The following is a 16998-nucleotide window of genomic DNA, read 5'->3' as shown; positions in this document are numbered from 1 at the left end:
GGAGGAGTCTGTAAAGGCAGTGGCTGTCCACCAGGGGGCAGCCGGCATGGCCAGGGAAGGGAAGAACAGTGACCATTGGCCATGGGGTCGGCCCCACAGGCCGCCAAAGGAGGAGCCCCAGGTTAGGGAGGAGTCGGTGGACACCAGGTATTCTCAGGCAGACACCTGACAGATGGAAAGTGGTGGTTGGAGTGCATTTAGAACTAGACCATCAGGGCACTGTCCCGGCTGGTTTCGACCTCCACTTCCAAAGCAGCGGGCACTGAGCACCCTACACGCACTGACTACTCCCTCAACTTGTCCCCACTGAGAACAGGGGACCACGAAGGCCACTCCCACTGCGACCTACCAGTCGGAAGACACCTGAAGTCACTTCTTTTCGCTCCTGGCTTTCCCACACTCCGGGCTGCAATTCACAAAGGAGCCAGGGAGGAGGGTTGACAAGCTGAACCCAGTAGCTACTTTGTGGCTGGGTCGGCCTCCGCTAGCTACATTAAGGACAGACATAAAACTGCCATTTCAGCTCTCACTGCAGCTGGCTGTCACTCCCTGGCATGTACAAAGCTTGGGGGGATGACAGGGCGAATGAGAAGGAACTTATCCATTTCCTGTTTGAATTAAGCTACCGTGACAATCCCAGCAGGGAGGGACGCATCCGAGGGGAATTTTCCTATTGCTAACTGGGGCGTAGTTTCGGGCACCAACCACGGCCGGCTGCCCGGGGGCCCCATTCTCAGCCCGGAGCTTGCGGATGACTGCCCAACGGTGGGAAGGTGACCAAGGTGGGTCGCGATAGTAATCTGTCCAGAGGGCAGTGGGAGGCTGATTTGTTGCTCTCCCCAAGGCATCAGGAGTCAAAGGGGGTTGTGCCCAAATGTTGGGGGCTGGGTGAAGGTATTGAATGGAAAGAGGAGAGAGAGAGGGAGGGGGAAGGGAGAGAGGGAGGAGGAGAAAGGGCGGGAGAGAAGGGTGCGAGAGCGAGGAGAGAGGAGGAGGGCGCGCAGGGAGGGAGCGGGAGAAGAGGGAGGCGGCGGCGGGGGCGCCAGAGCCCCGGCGGCCGGAGGAGGAGGCGGCGCGCGGCGGTGGCATCGGTGCGCTCGGGCGCGCGGCGTTGGCGGCCCGCTCCGGTTGGCTGGTCGCCGCGTCCTGCCCCCGCCCGCGCCTCCTCCCTCCCCTCCCCCTCCCGACCCGCGGCTGGCAGGGAGAAAGTACGCGAAAAGTCCAAGTGCAGCCGCTCGGTGCACCATGGGCTCCGGCTCCTCCAGCTACCGGCCCAAGGCCATCTACTTGGACATCGATGGCCGCATCCAGAAGGTAGCCCCCTCCCCCTCCTCCCCCCTCTTCCTCCTCCTCGCCTCCGCTCTGCCTCCCCCCACGCTGTGCCCAGCCTGCGGCGCCCCCCAAGTCCCCACTCTCGGATGGCTGCGCCCTGAGGTCGACGCGGCGGCGGGGCGCAGGGGGTGGGGGGAAGGCCGCCTGTCCGTGAGTCCGTCGGCGCATCGGTAGGTCCTGGGCTGCGGCCTCCTGCGCCGCGCGCCACGCGCGGACAACTTCGGCTGGGGGAGCTACGGGGCAGGTGTCCCCACGCTGGGGCTCCCACCGTGGTCCCATGGAAAAGGTGCGCCACGCGAGGGGAGGGTTTTTTTTTTTTCCGTTTCGTGGGCAGAGCTTTCTTTTTAAAAACCGCATGAGGCTGGGATTTTTACATTCACGGCTGTCACGTAAAGCCTTTAATTTCCGGTGAGACGCCCCCGAGAGCGGACCTCCCCCTCCCCCGAGCCGGGGGCGGGCCTGCTGGACAGCCCCGCGTTTACCGACCACCGAGGGGGTCCCGGCCGCCGCTCGCTGTGCATTGGTCCGGAGCAGGTGCTGCGGGGCGGGACTGAGCCAGCACAGAGCTAGTCGCCGCCCTGTGGCGTCCCGGTCCCGCAGGGGGTCAGCGCTGACCTCTCCCGGAGAGTCTGCCTCCGGCCCGCCCCCCTCCCCGGAGGCTGTGGTGGTCGCTGGTCCCATTCTGCGCTTCATCTGCCTTCCTCTTTGGAGGTATGAAGTCCTGTGTCCCTAACCAACTTGTGTCCCGTAGGAGAGGCGTCCAGCGCAGACCCCTTTGTCTGTGGCGCCTCCCTTCTAAGCCTCTTTTCTGGTCCAGAGCGTCCGGGACCCTGACTTCGGACTGGGGTAGGGGCAACAGGAAAGCTGGTGGGGGGCCCTTTCGCTCCCCACCCCCTAAATCCCTGGGGAAAAGCTCACCTGAGGACATTGCTCCTAGGCAGAGGTGGGCTTTTCAGGGATGTCGTAAAACTGCTGTTTCTCACCTTGCTGCCCAAGGAGCCGCCCCAAGTGAAGGAGGCAAGGGGGGAGATGTCCCAGACAGCCTCAGAGTGGCACCAGCAGGCTGGGGTCCCTGGGTCTCAGAGGCGGAGAGAGTCAAGCCACCAACCACCCCTTGCCCCATTCCCAAGCTTGATTTCATGAAATGAAAAGTACAGACCTCCCTCCCACCCCCCGTAACCGGTACTGGTTGCTGTGGAGCCTATTCCAACTCCTGGCGAACCCTGTGTGTCAGAAGCTGAGGCTTCGGAAGCAGATCGGCAGGCCTTTCTGTTAGCAGCTGAGCGTGTGAACCCTTGGCCCCACCCAGGGACTCCTTCCCTCCTATAACCAGCTTCAATAAAGGCAGGTAACTTGGAGCTGGGAACACCCATGTCAGGTGGTCCACATCTTTCATGTCATCAGCACTGGTGGACGGCAGACACAGGACTAGACCAGGTTCCCAGGACGGGGCATCTGGGCTGCCAGGAGTTGAACAACCTCCATTCTCCCACAGAGGAAGGAAGGTGGTGGGGGGAACCTGATGAATATTTTCCTGCACACACAGACACACACAGAGATACACTCACCCCCGCACACACATATTCGCTCACACACAGGCACACACACTCACTCATAGACACAGGGACACACTCACACACATACACATCCCACTTCTCCCACTCCACCAGAGGAGAATTTATCAGACTCCCTCTCGTTTTTCTTTCTAAAGAGGTGAGATAAGACTTTGTCACTAGGTGAAACAGAAGCCAGCCCTTTCCCAGGTTCTTCCTGAAGATCTCCCAGGGACACTTACGTGGCAGTGGGTGGGACGTGGGAGAGCTGGGCTCGAGAGGGTAGAGGGGAGGGCTGGGTCTGGCCAGTCGGCCGTCCTTGCGGGCGGGCAGGTGGTCGTCACCGTGGACAGACCAAGTAGGGCTGGCCTCCCAGAAGGCAGTCCTGCAGCCTGGTCCTGGGAGAAGCTGGGCTCCTGCGTGTGGGACTGAAGGACGTGGCTTCGGGAGGGGGAGAATCTGATGTTGAATCACAGCTCCCCACTTCCTGACATCTTGAGCGAGTTCCTTCTTGTTCCGTGGCGTTTCTAAGCCGGCAGTTCTTAGACATCAGTGATATTAGCAAGAATCCTGATAAAAGCTTTCTAGATTGCAGGCAGAAGTCAAGGAGATAATGTAAATAGTCCTGGAATGCAGGAAACACAAGGGGCTGGATTCTCTCACTATTCCATAAACACTCTTTAACTGATACAAATAGGGGAGGAGGCAAACCGTGGTCTTTACACTTCTGCCCTCTCTACAGCTTTTACTGCCTGTTCTTGACCTTGCCCTTGCCCTTGCCCTCTGCCCTCTGCTCTCAACATTGTTGGGGCAGGCAGAGCTGGGCATTTAGCCCCTGGTTAAGAGCTGGGCCGCTAGGGGCTTCCAGTACGTGCTGAAAACGACCCCCTCACTCCCTCACAGCCTCCACACCCACAGCACTGTGGACTCGGTGTTTCTCAGCCGAGACACTTCGGGACTGCTGTCATCCCTGTGTCTCCTCTTAAAGCCCCAGGCTCTGGGTTTCTGAGGCCAGTTCCCAGCACGCAGACTTCTCCTCCCTCCCTTGTACCCATCCCGTCTCCTTCCCATTGAAGGTTATGGAAACAAACCCACGTTGCTTTCCAAGGCGAAACCCAAAAAACCAGTGGCCGTTGAGTCGATTCCGATTCATGACGACCCCATGTGTGTCGGAGTAGAACTGTGCACCATGGGGTTTTCTTGGCTCTAATCTTTACGGAAACAAATCGCCAGGCCTTTCTTCTGTGGTGCCGCTGGGTGGGTTCAAGCTGCCTGTCTTCAGGTTAGTAGCTGAGCGTAAACCGTTTGCGTCATCCAAGGACCTTTCCAAGGAGAAGGCGGCAAACCTTTCTGCCACCTGTGTTGTCATGCTGCCTGACTGTCGGTCATGGTACAGGGGAGTCGAAGCCTCCTGCACCATGTTCCTTGTCCCTCGGTCACCCCACAGCTGGTCATCTCATCCTACCCTCAGCAAGTGGAAAGATGGGAAAGGGAAGAAAACAAGCAAAACAGCGCCCTCTGCAGATGGCCTCTGCTCCAGCCGAGCATCGGGGGAAGGGCTAAAGCTGGCGACCGGGAAGGGGCTGGAAGCACGAGGGAGCGTATCCCCTGCCTGGGGACTGGCCGATGATGAGAATTTCAAGCAACTTAGAGAAACCACCTTGGCTTCCTTGGCAGCTGATTCAATGCCTTTTTTACAAGAAGAAAACTCCAGGCTCATACAGGGTCACACCACCTGCCCAGGGTGCAAAGTGGGGACCAGCCGTGGGGGCTTGGGGGATCCACATGCCACCATGATAGACCAGTTTCCCATCCTGGGGCTTTTGCTGGAGCTTGTGCAGAGGGGCCTCGGAAGGCTCAGGCGGCCCGTCTTCCTGAGTCTGCACAGGGCTCCGGGTGGCCGGAGGCGTGTTCCCTGGGGCCCTGAAGACCGAGGTCCCACTCCCAACCCCTCCACGTATCCTCACTGTGCCCATGGTTTGGGGACTTAACCTCTGTGAGCCACTGTTTGCTCAGCTGTGAAATGGGGATGATAGTAGTACAACTTGTTGCAAGAATTAAGCAGAATAAGGTGAACCACATAGTTTCCCGAAAAGTGTCTGGTGAGCACCGACTACGGGCTGAGGTCTGGGACCCAGTGTGAGGGTGACACTCAGGATGCTCAGTGCCCAGCGAGCGGTGACCACTTTCAGACTGGCCCCTGTGGCCTGAGGCAAGCACTGGCGTGGCCCCAGGGGCAGGAATAGTACTCATCGGCCATTGTTTCAGGGTTCACTGTGATGGCGCAGGGGCACGGCAGGGCCTGGGGCTGGGCGGGAGAGCCCTGGGCGTCCCCACGTAAGGCCTGGGGAATAGGTTTCCCTTCCTCCATGAAGACAGGCTTTGTGGGGAAGGAGCCCTTTACACAGACTGGGCAGCGAATGGAATGTTCTAGGTTAGGAACTGCTGCGTGGTCAGGGGAACAGCTTCCCCCAGCAGGCAGCATCTCTGCACACCTGGCCCCCACCAGTTGCTCCTCTGCTTCCCGGGGAGCGAAAATAAGGGCTTGCTGTCCCTCTTTTCTCGCCACCTCTGGCACCAGGTGAACCCGCACCCTCCCCTGCATCTGATCCTTCAGGTGGGCTTTGGAAGGAGGAGATGGAGGGAGTGGGACCAGGGGTCCCCAAACCTGAAGAGTTGGGAATGCCTGCTCCAGAAAGACCCCACTATAAAAGCTGGACATCCACTCCCTTTGCCCACATGAGTTTTTCCCTAGCCTGCTCAGAGAAAGGTGCGCTGAGCTGCAATGCCTGAGGTGACAGGGTTGATTGGGATGCACTTGGCATCAGGGGATTTGGGGGGCTCCTTCCAGGTGGTACACTTGGCTTGGGTTTGCCATCCTTCCGAATGAACCCAGAATGAGGGCTTCCAGAACCTTCGGCCCAGCCCTCGGCTTGGGTTTGGGGAGAGCCACATCCAGGCAGTGCTGATGCCCAAAAGCTTGAGAGAATCATTGAGAGGAACCATCCCATTGGTGCAGTCTCCCTGGGCCTAGTGGCACCGTCAAGACAAGGGCCCTTGTCTTCACTCTCTGCCAGGGCCACCCTCAGCCCTCTGAGTGCTGTGTCTTTATTCCAGCTTGCTCATTGCCTGGAACCCAGGTCTTAATAAATCAACAGCCACTTGAGTTTTTCTGAGTCCCTTGGTGGTGCAAATGATTACCACGTTCGGCTGCTAAACAAAGGGTTAGAAGTTCGAGTCCACCCAGAGGTGCCTTGGAAGCAAGGCCTGGCGATCTACTTCCAGAAAAATCAGCCATTGAAAACCCTATGGAGCACGGTTGTACGCTGACACACATGGGGCCGCCATGAGTCAGAGTCAACTGGACAGCAGCTGGCTTGGCTTTTTTGGTTTTAGGTTCTCTAAGCTGTTTCTACTCTAAAACAAGGAAACACACGAGAAAAGCCAAAGGGGGGGCGGTGGGTATATGGGAAAGTTGCTAAAAATGTAGCAAAGATGGCTCCCAGGGCTTATGGTTTCCCCTCCGTGGTGAGCTGGCCCTAGGACTGCCCCTTCTGCCTTGAGCCATGCCTTTGCATTCAGATGCTGTCTGGAGGTCTGCCCTGGTCTACTTATGGTGCTCCGGCCTCTGGCCCAGCCTGGTCCTGTTCTGACTGGGAGCAAGGTTGTCCCCATGGAGTTGACCATGTGGCACTTTCTCTGAAGCTGGCACTTGGCCCTCCAGACCTGCCTGGTCCCTAACCTCTGCTGTCGCCTCCCCTGTGATGTTTCTCCTGGCCTGGATGTCCCCGGCCTCTGCAGCCCTTCCAGCCCAGGAAACCTCCGTCCACGCTGCCCATTTCTCCTGGGTTCTCCTGCCTGCCTCGGGCCCTGTGTCGTCCGTGGGACTTCGGGACCCTGTACCTTCAGTGATTCCACCTTTTGCCACACACACGAGCAGGTGTTTCCAGCGAGCGCCTCTTTCTTCGGGTGATTCTCGTTTCCTGTTTTTGAAGAGTCCACCTGGGCCTTGTCCAGCTGTTCTGCCACCCTCCTAGAATGTGTCTGTTCCCGCCACCCAGCAGAGTCGAAATGAATTTTTCTTTGACTTTAAAATGTGTGCACTTGCTGGACCCCACGCTCTTCTGCTGGCTGGATAAAGCATTGCTCATTTCTAACTCAGGGCTATATAGCTGGCACAACAACCAACCAAAAAGTTGGCGGTTCCAACTCATCTAGCTGTGCCGCATAAGAAAGGCCTGGCAATCAGCTTCTGTACGATTACAGCCAAGAAAACCCGATGGAGCAGTTTACTCTGTAACACATAGGGTCACCATTAGTCAGAGTCAACTCAATGGCAATGGGTTTGGTTTTTTGGTTTATACCGCGGGCAAGGCTGACCCATCTCAGGTTCTCTCGTCCTGGGCACTGCTGCTCCGTCCCCCTCATTGCCATGAGGACAGCAGCTCTCCTGGGTGTCTTCGCCAGTTATAGTTAATCCCTTTATCTGCCTCTTACATGTTTATAACTTATGATCCTCAAACAGATATGGAAACAATAATATAAATTAATTCCAACCAGGGAAGTTAGAGACGGGGATCATCCCACACCCGTTCGGGGTTTCCAGTGGGGGTGGTGTGATGGGGAGGAGGAGCCGGGAGCACTTTGACTTCCGGCTGTGTTTCCACCCAGACCCCGGGCTTGCGATGGCCCCCATGTCTCCACTTAGGCTGGAGCGGGGCTGTGAAAATAAGCAAGAGCGTGGCTGATTGTGTGTGTGCGCGTGTGTGCGCGTGTGTGTGGTAAAAATACATAACCCCCAAAACCAAAAAAAACCACACCAGTTGCTGTCAAGTCGATTCCGACTCGTAGTGACCCTATAAGACAGAGGAGAACTGCCCCATAGGGTTTCCAAGGAGCGCCTGGTGGATCCAAACTGCCAACCTTTTGGTTAGCAGACGTAGCTCTTAACTACTATGCCACCATGGTTTCCTATATAACCCAGTGTGCTCATTCAACATTTTTTCCCTGTGCAATTCAGTGACGTTGATTACATTAATTCTGATGGGGAACAATCACCCATCTCCCTTGTCCAATTTCCCGTCACCTTTGTGGTTTTGTTTCTTTTTCAACCAGCAAATCGCTATTACGTGCCTGACTACAGGAGAGTCTGTCCTAATAAAGACCGTGTGGAAACCTGGTCCCTCTGCATTTGGCCTCCAGCCGTTTTCCCTGCTTCTAGCCCCAGGGCGCTGAGAAGCTGTGGAGCTGCTATTCTTCTATATGCTGGGTCTACGGGCCTCTCAGAAGGTCCCTGGGTGGCGCAAACAGTTTGCACTCAACTACGAACCTAAAGTTGATGGTTCAGACCCACCCAGCAGCATCATGGAAGAAAGAGCTGGCGATCTGCTTCCATAAAGATCACAGCCAAGAAGCAGTTCTACTCTGTAACACGTGGGGTCGCCATGAGTTGGAGTCCACTTGATGGCACTGTGTTTTTGTATTTGTTTTCGTGTTTTTGCTTGCAAGCCTCTCAATCAGACGTCTCCAACAGCCACGGGTCTTGGAGGGGGTGGCCGGAGGCTGGGACACCACCCCTGATGTCATCAGTGTTGACAGTTAATGACATAGATACTTCTCACACCTGATGCAGCGTGGCCCTGTCTCGGAGGGGCTGGCTGTCCCGTAGAGAGGTGAGAGCGTGGTGCTGGGGCAGGGAGGTACTGTGCCAGCTGCAAAACCTGGGCCAGTCACATCACCGCTTCAGGCCAACATGTCCCCTCTGTGAGCGGAAGCGGTAGTGTCACCCCATGGGTGGCTGTGCAGATGATGCTAAGTGACACTCGTAAGGTGCCTCAAGCAGGCTGGGCACGTGGGGAAGCTGCAGAAATGCCACTCCCCGCCCCCCGCCTCGGTCCCTGTGAAGGACTGAATTGTGTCCACAAAAAATATATGTTGGAATCCTAACTCCTATACCTGTGCATATAATCCCGTTTGGGAATAGCGTTTCCTTTGTTATGTTAATGAGGCCATATCAGTGCAGGGCTTAAACCTAATCCCTCCAGAGATATAAAAAGAGCAGATTAGATACAGGGACGAGCAAGCAAAACGAGCGAGAGAAAGATGCCACATGGAGATCGCCAAGGGGCAAAGATTTGCCCCAGAGCAGACAGAGAGAAAGCCCTCCCCTGGAGCCAGTGCCTTGAATTCAGACTTCTAGCCTCCTAAACTGTCAGACAATAAATTTCTGTTCTTTAAAAATACCCATTTCTGGTATTTCTGCTACGGCAGCGCTAGGTCCGCTGCCCTGGACCTGGCAGGCACCTTCGTGTCCCTTGTTCCGACACTCCCATGAGCCCTGTGTGAATCCGAACTAGAAATGACCACAAGGAGGAAGGCCGTGCCGAGGCGCCTGACCCCGGGCTCCCACTGCCCCGGCCCCTTCATCTTGGTCTAGGGGAAGCTGCGCCTTTTGGACTCCGTTTCACAGCCTCCACCCCTGAGGCCGTGGGCTCCCCAAGAGCCCCCCTGCGTCAGAAGCTGTGAGAGAGAGCCCCCGTGGCCAGGAAAGAACACAAGGGCAGAGGAAGGGTGTGGCATCCTGGTCAGAAGCTCTGTGAACCGGCCAATGGGTGGGTCCCAGTGCCAAGACGGGTTGCCTCTGGGCACAGGCCAGCAGGAGCTGAGCAGAGGCCAGCCACCCATAGCCTTGGGTCCCGGGGAGGCTGAGTCTCAGCGCCCCACCCTGCGTTTGCTGCCTGGGGGATGAGAGCACCTGCCACACGGCTTCTTCCACCATGCAACCCCCTTCTTATCCTATCACTCGCTTACCTGGTTGCAGGTGTCCCGGCCGGCCGCACTAGGTCTGAGCAATTGGAGAAGGTCTCTTGGCAAGGAGGGCTTAGAGAGTCCCCAGAGAATGAGCAGGGACCTCAAGGTGGACAGTAGCCTGCCTGCCCGCTGGTTCTGCCCCAGACAAAGATTCTCCCGTGTCCTTGGCATTCTCTCTTCTCAGCCGGACAGGCAACAGGAGGAGAAGCTGCTGGCTTAGAAACCCGCCCCTGAGCATGGCATCCTTTCTGCTTCCAGAGAAGGAATGTGGGTCCCGGAGACCGCGGCCTGGCTTGGAACGAGGCCAAGACACAGGCCACAGCCCCTTGCTCAGCTCACCAGGCTGTTTTCCTCCTGCTTCTGTGGTTTGGTGTGTGCATTGCCAGCTTTTGAGAAAGTGCACACCTAAAGAGAGTTTAAGGTGTTGTTAGCTGCGGTCGATGGCGCTCAACTCATGGTGATCCCGTGCACAGCAGAAGGAAACACTGCCCAGTCCTGCACCAGTTGCGGATTGTACCTTTGTGATCCCAAAACTCAAAACTAAACCCGTTGCCCCTGGGTCGATTCCGACTCATAGCAACACTAGAGGACACAGTAGAATTGCCCCATATGGTTTCTAAGGAGCACCTGATGGATTTGAACTGCTGACCTTTTGGTTAGCAGCCATAGCTCTTAACCACTATGCCACCAGAGTTTCTCATTGTAATCCATAAGGTTTTTATTGGCTAGTTTTGGAAAGTAGATCACCAGGCCCTTCTTCCTAGTCCCATCTTCCTCTGGAAGCTCTGCTGAAACCTCTTCAGCATCATAGGAACACACAAGCCTCAACTGACAGGCACGGGGTGGCTGCACTTGAGGGGAATTGGCTGAGAATTGAACCCTGGTCTCTTGAAGAGGAGGCGAGAAGTCTACCGCTGAACCATCACTGTCCGCTTTCAGCATAAGGACGTTTTTCTTATCCTTTTTGTCCCCTGCCTGGTCCCCTTCCTGGGGACTACTGAACAACCAGTGCCCCTAAAGAGCCATCTGCAGGAGTGAAAAAGCATATGGCACCTGTTTTGAGGTACATTAGGGTCTCGCCATACTGCGCGTCATTATATAAATGCATCAGTGGCCTTCAAGATGGCTCCAGAACATTTCCCATCGCAACAAAATCTTTGCAGTTGAGGGTGGAGTTTACCTGCCTTGACCCCGTCCCCATCTGCCAGCTCCCTCCCTCCCCTACAGCTACCTATCCTGTCTCCTCCCCAAATCCCCCAGCTAACCACCCAACGGGAGTACTCACCCATAGCAGAAGCTCTCAGCCAAGATTATTACAAGAAGAGCGAGAACGTCGCATTCCATTTGCTTTATATTCTCGACCTGATTTCTTTAGACTTCAATCATTTTCCTGTTATGTCCCCAGTTTGCAAAGTGCAGACCTCTTGCAATGGATGTATTATGGGTCTTCTGAAAAACTTTGTGTTCCCTCAGACCCTCCCCCTTTGTCTGGGTCATAGTCGTCTTAACCTAGGAAGGATGATGGTATACGGAAGAGCGGTATACGGGGGGCAGACTCAATTACACTGAGTTCATTTGTTGGCAATATGACGTCAGGGTTGAGAGCATAGAGTTTGGGCCAACTTTGTTTGGGTTTGAACCCAGTAGCTGTGTGACCTCACTGGGCAAGTTGCTTACCTCTCTGTGCCTCAGTGTCTTCATCTGTGAAGTGGGGATGAAGGTAGCGTCTCCTTCACAGGTTATCGGAAGATTAAATGAGTTCATATGTGTGAAGTGCTTAACGGGGCACCTATACATGCTGAGTGCTCTATAAATGTCATTATGATTATTTTTATTTATAATTTATTTATCCATGTCATGGATTTAAGGCTGGATCCCCATGGGAGCCCTGGTGGTTCAGTGGTTAAGAACTCAGCTGCTAACCAAAAGATCTGCAGTTCGAATCCACCAGCCTCTCCTTGGAAACCCTATAGGGCCATTCTACACTGTCCTGTATGGTCGCTATGAGTTGGAATTGACTTGACAGCAAAGGGTTTGGTTTTTGGTTTTGGGGTCTCCGTTCCTGGTTGAGGGGGCCCTGCTGAGACCCCCAGGTTTGCGCCCCCACTTTGGTGGGTGGCCATGGGCATCCCCACTGCCACTCTCTGCAGCCACTCCCTGCACAGGGCCGTGTGTCTGGCTGGCCAGCTGGGCAGCCAGAATGGAGGGCCAGCTCAGCCTTGCCTGTGCTTTTGGTCCCATGACACACTGGGACTCAGCATTTCTCAGGCTAACCCCTCCTTCACCCATTTTCCTACACATGCCTCTCATTTCCCCCCTCCACTGTTTCAGAGCAGCATGTGGAGAGAGATGGGGCTCTGTGGGCACCGCCATGAACAAGCAGGGAGGGAGGCCCACTCAGCCGCAGGCAGGCTTGGAGATGAAATACAATGAGCAGCCCTGATATTAAGTGTCTTCTCTCAGCATCCCAGCTACACGCACGCGTGCTCTCCGATTGCATTAGGGCTTTCAGGCGTGAGGTTCATTTCCCTCTGCTGGAGGGGATGGGAGTGATACCCACCAGCACTTCATAATTTTGCAGGCGAAATAAACCCTGCAATCGGAACAAGCTGCGCTTGGAGAGCGTGAGGTCAGTCAGCGGGATGTGTCACAGCCAAACTCTCCTCAGTTTCCCAGTCAGTTGCTGTCGAGTCCACCCCAACTCATGGTGACTCCACATGTGTCACAGTAGAACTGTGCTCCATAGGGTTTTCAGTGGCTGATTTTTTGGAAGTAGATTGCCAAGACTTTCTTCCAAGGCACCTGTGGGTGGACTCAAACCTCCAACTTTTCATTTAGCAGCGGATCACATTAACCATTCTTCTTATGTTCTTACATTATAATGTAATTGCAATGGTTGTTAGCTGCTGCTGATTCGGCTTTGATTCATGGCGGCCTCACATATAACAGAATGAAACTTTGCCCAGTCCTCTGCCATCTTCACAACCGTTGGTATGTCTGAGTCCATTATTGGCGGCCACTGTGTATTTTGAGTGCCTTCCAACCTAGGGGGCTCATCTTCCAGCACTGTATCTAACAATATTCTGTCGTGACTCGTAGGGTTTTCAATGGCTGAGTTTTTGGAAGCAGATTGCCGGGCCTTTCTTACAAGGTGGCTCTGAGTGGACTTGAACTACCAACCTTTCAGTCAGCAGCCAAGCATGTTAACCATTTGTACCACCCAGGTTCCTCCCTGCTTTAGCCCAGAAAGTTGCCACTCAGTTTAAGCTGTCACCTTGTCGTCCTCCAGGACAACTTGGCTTCACCAAAGACCAGATTTAAGAGTGACTAGGACAGGTCCAGACGGGCTTTGCTCATGTCGGGGACCATTTTCCATCACTGTGACCAGTTGCACACTGTGATGATTTATTTTGCAAGCAGAACAGTTAACAGAGCTTGGTGATTCAGGCTGTCCGTATCCGCACAGCTTCTGCCTTTGAGGAATTTTTAAAACTTTTATAGTCTTACAAATAACAGAAAAAAGAGGCAGTGCATTTGACATTATCGTCGAGAGAACTGCCACACTCCCTCTACCTAGAATTTATCTCCTCAGTAACAGCTAACCCAGAGCTTCATTTATTTAAAGGCTAACTGCATGGCAGAGGCAGCGGGTGGCACTGGAATCACTTTCCCACGAGTGCTTTGGGGAACAACTCCTAAGAGATTCTCCTCCGAGTTGTGTTATGTAAGTCTCACAGGGGAAAAGGCAAGATTGGAGTGGTGGTTAAAGGTTCAAAAATTACTGGTCATTACTTGTGTACAAATATTCATTGCAGCATTATTCATAATAGTCAAAAGGTGGAAATAACCCAAGTGTCCATCAGTGGATGAATGGATAAACAAAATGTGGTAAATCCATACAATGGAGTATTCTTCAGCCAGAAAGAGAAATGAAGTTCCAATGATACATGCCCAACATGGATGAATCTAGAAGACGTGATGCTGGGTGAAGTGAAGTCAGACACAAAAGGACAAATATTGTATGATCCCACTTATATGAAATCTCTAGAATAAGCAAATGCAGAGACACAGTAGTAGCTTAGTGGTTAGCAGGGACTCGGGGGAGGAAAGAAAGGGCATTATTGCTGAAAGGGCACTGAGATTCGGTTTAGGGTGATGGAAACATTTGGAAATGGACAGTGATGATGGTTGTACAACATAGTGAATGTAACTAATGTCATTGAATTTTACATGGAAAAATGGCTGAAATGGCAAATGTTGTATATATTTTACCACAGTAAAATTTTAAAAAAAATTAGTGGTCAGATATACTCTGCAATCTCTCAGTGAAGCTTCTGTGTAAGCCTCAAACACCGTACCATCATTGTGGATAACAGAAAACCCAAAGCTTAGAACATACGCAGGAAGCTGCGGGGAATATGACTCTTGAGAAAGCGAGGGAAGGCATTGACGTTCCAAGTCCTGGAGATTCGGACCTGGAGCCCACCTGGTGCAGAGCCACCATCCCAGTAAGTGTCTGTTTTAGTCATCTGGTGCTGCTATAACAGGAATACCACAAATGGATGGCTTTGACAAAGAGAAAGTTATTCTCTAACAGTCTAGGAGGCTAAAAATCTACATTCAGGGTGCCAGCTCCAGGGTAAATCTTTCTCTCTGTGTCAGCTCTGGGGGAAGGTCTTTGCACCAGTCTTTCCCGGTCAAGGAGCTTGTCAGCACAGGAACCCCGGGTCCAAAGGATGCGCTCGCTCCCAGCTCTGCTTTCTTGGTGGTAGGAGGTCGCCGTCTCTCTGCTCGCTTCTCTCTTTTATATCTCAAAAGAGATTAACTCAAGACACAACCTAATCTTGTAGATTGAGTCCTGTCTTATTAACGTGTTTTTGTTGTTAGGTGCCATCAAGTCAGTTGTGACCCATAGCAACCGTATGTACAACAGAACGAAACACTGCCCAGTCCTGTGCCATCCTCATGATCATTGTTATGCTTGAGCCCATTGTTGCAGCCACTGTGTCAGTCCATCTCATTGTGGGTCTTCCTCTCCTTCACTGACCCTCTACTTTACCAAGCATGATGTACTTCTCCAGGGACTGATCCCTCCTGACAACATGTCCAAAGTATGTGAGACGAAGTCTCGCCATCCTCACTTCTAAGGAGCATTCTGGTTGTACTTCTTCCAGGACATATTTGTTTGTCCTTTTGGCAGTCCATGGTATATTCAACATTCTTCACCAACACCATAATTCAAAGGCATCAATTCGTTTTCGGTCTTCTTTATTCATTGTCCAGCTTTTGCATGCATATGAGGCGATTGAAAACATCATGGCTTGGGTCAGGTGCGTCTTAGTCCTTAAAACGACATCTTTGCTTTTGAACACTTCAAAGGGGTCTTTTGCAGCAGATTTGCCCAATGCAATGCATCATTTGATTTTCATGGGTGTTGATTGTGGATCCAAGTAAAATGAAGTCCTTGACAACTTCAGTCTTTTCTCTGTTTATCATGATGTTGCTTATTGGTCTAGTTGTGAGGATTTTTGTTTTCTTTATGTTGAGGTGTAATCCATACTGAAGACTGTAGTGTTTGATCTTCATCAGTAAGTGCTTCAAGTCCTCTTCACTTTCAGGAAGCAAGGTTGTGTCATCTGCATAATGCAGGTTGTTAATGCATCTGCCTCCAATCTTGATGCCCTTGTTCTTCTTCCTATAGTCCAGCTTCATGGATTATTTGCTCAGCATACAGATTGAATGAGTATGGTGAAAGGATACAACCCTGACGCACACCTTTCCTGACTTTAAACCATGCAGTATCCCCTTGTTCTGTTCCAATAACTGCCTCTTGATCTACGTACGGGTTCCTCTTGAGCACAATTAAGTGTTCTGGGATTTCCATTCTTTGCAATGTTATCCACTAACATAACTGCCTCTAATTCTGCCTCATGCACATCATAGAGGTAGGATTTACAACACATGGGAAAATCACATCAAATGACAAAATGGTGGATAATCACACAATACTGGGAATCATGGCCTAGCCAAGTTGATACACATTTGGGGGGGACACAATTCAATCCATAACAGTACCTCAGTCCCAGTTAGCATGGAGTGTTTTGAAGGCTGGAGTCCCTGGGTGGTGAAAAGTGTTCATGCATTCTGCTGCTAACCCAAAGGTTGGCGGTTTGAGTCTCCCGGAGGTGTCTCAGAAGAAAGGCCTGGTGACCTACTTCCAAAAAATAAGCCATTGAAAACCCTACGGAGCACAGTTCTACTCTGACGCACATGGGGTCGCCGTGAGTCTACTCTGACACGCATGGGGTTGCCGTGAGTCAGAGTACTGACAGCAGCTTTTTTTTTTTTTTTGGTTCTGAAGGCTGAACCCCAAATAGAGGAGCTGGGGGATGGCGTCTGTGCCTTCGTGATGGAGACAGTCTGTCATATTCAAAAGAACGAGGGTTTTGAGAGGTGCTTCCTACAAGGAGGCAAAGGGGTGAATGGGAAGGGCATGTAGGAGAGGGGAATTTCCTCAGGAAATACTTCTTGAACCAATGCTGGGAGGACAGGGACGATAAAGGTGATTAGGATGGGTGCACAGCCTCAAGGAGCAGAGGCTTGCCGTCAGATAGGACGTGCACACTCGCACATCCATGCACAGGCAGGCACACGGGCATGTACACATGCAAACACGTGAACACAAGCACACATGGATGAACATGCAGACATGCATGCGTGCGTGCTCAGTCATGTACATACACATGCATGAACATGCATGAATGCACACGTGTACACCTGCAATGTAACCCAAGGCTCATGGGGAGCAAGGGAAGCAGTATAGCTCTTCAAGGAGTGGAGAAGGGATGACACTGTGGCGGCAGAGCTGGTGAGGTTAGGGGCTACAGCTGGCCCCCCTTTGGTCAGACTTGGTGGTCACCCCTCAGGCTTTGCTCCCCCAGATGCCCAAAGTTTCAAGCCCCTTATCGTCACCACCCGATTTTCATGGGGTTTCCTGGGAATGGGCTTGGTGGGTGTGGGCTAGACACAGGCTGGCGTTCCGAACTTCAAACATGTTCTGCCTCCTTCTGCCTGCACACCCGCTCCCGACCCCCTCGTGTGTCACTCTGAAAATGGTGGTAACAGTATGGGGCCGCATGCCCCATTTCCTCCAGCTCATCTTCCACCCAACACCACCCCTCCCAAGTCTTCCCCCACGGTCTCCCCAGGGCCTGGGGGCTCTGAGGTCCCTGGTGTTTGTGCTGGTACAGCGAGGAGTCAGCCCCCCTGGGATGCTCCGGGTCCCGCTGGGGTCTGCGGTGTC

The 16998-nt window shown here is 53.2% G+C and overlaps 1 protein-coding gene across 1 annotated transcript in view; it reads left to right on the top strand.

Annotated features, from left to right (window-relative positions):
- Positions 1–1245: 1245 nt before the first annotated feature.
- Positions 1246–16998, top strand: part of PDE9A (phosphodiesterase 9A) — a 152526-nt gene continuing 136773 nt past the window's right edge. The window contains exon 1 of the mRNA XM_004384867.2: positions 1246–1314. Within this exon, the coding sequence (XP_004384924.1) occupies positions 1246–1314 (69 nt within the window). The remainder of the gene's footprint in view (positions 1315–16998) is intronic.

Source organism: Trichechus manatus, unplaced genomic scaffold, assembly GCF_000243295.1.
Source record: "Trichechus manatus latirostris isolate Lorelei unplaced genomic scaffold, TriManLat1.0 scaffold00128, whole genome shotgun sequence".
In the NCBI taxonomy this organism is placed as follows: domain Eukaryota; kingdom Metazoa; phylum Chordata; class Mammalia; order Sirenia; family Trichechidae; genus Trichechus; species Trichechus manatus.
Note: the sequence above shows the minus strand (reverse complement) of the source record. Positions and strands in the feature narration are given on the sequence as shown.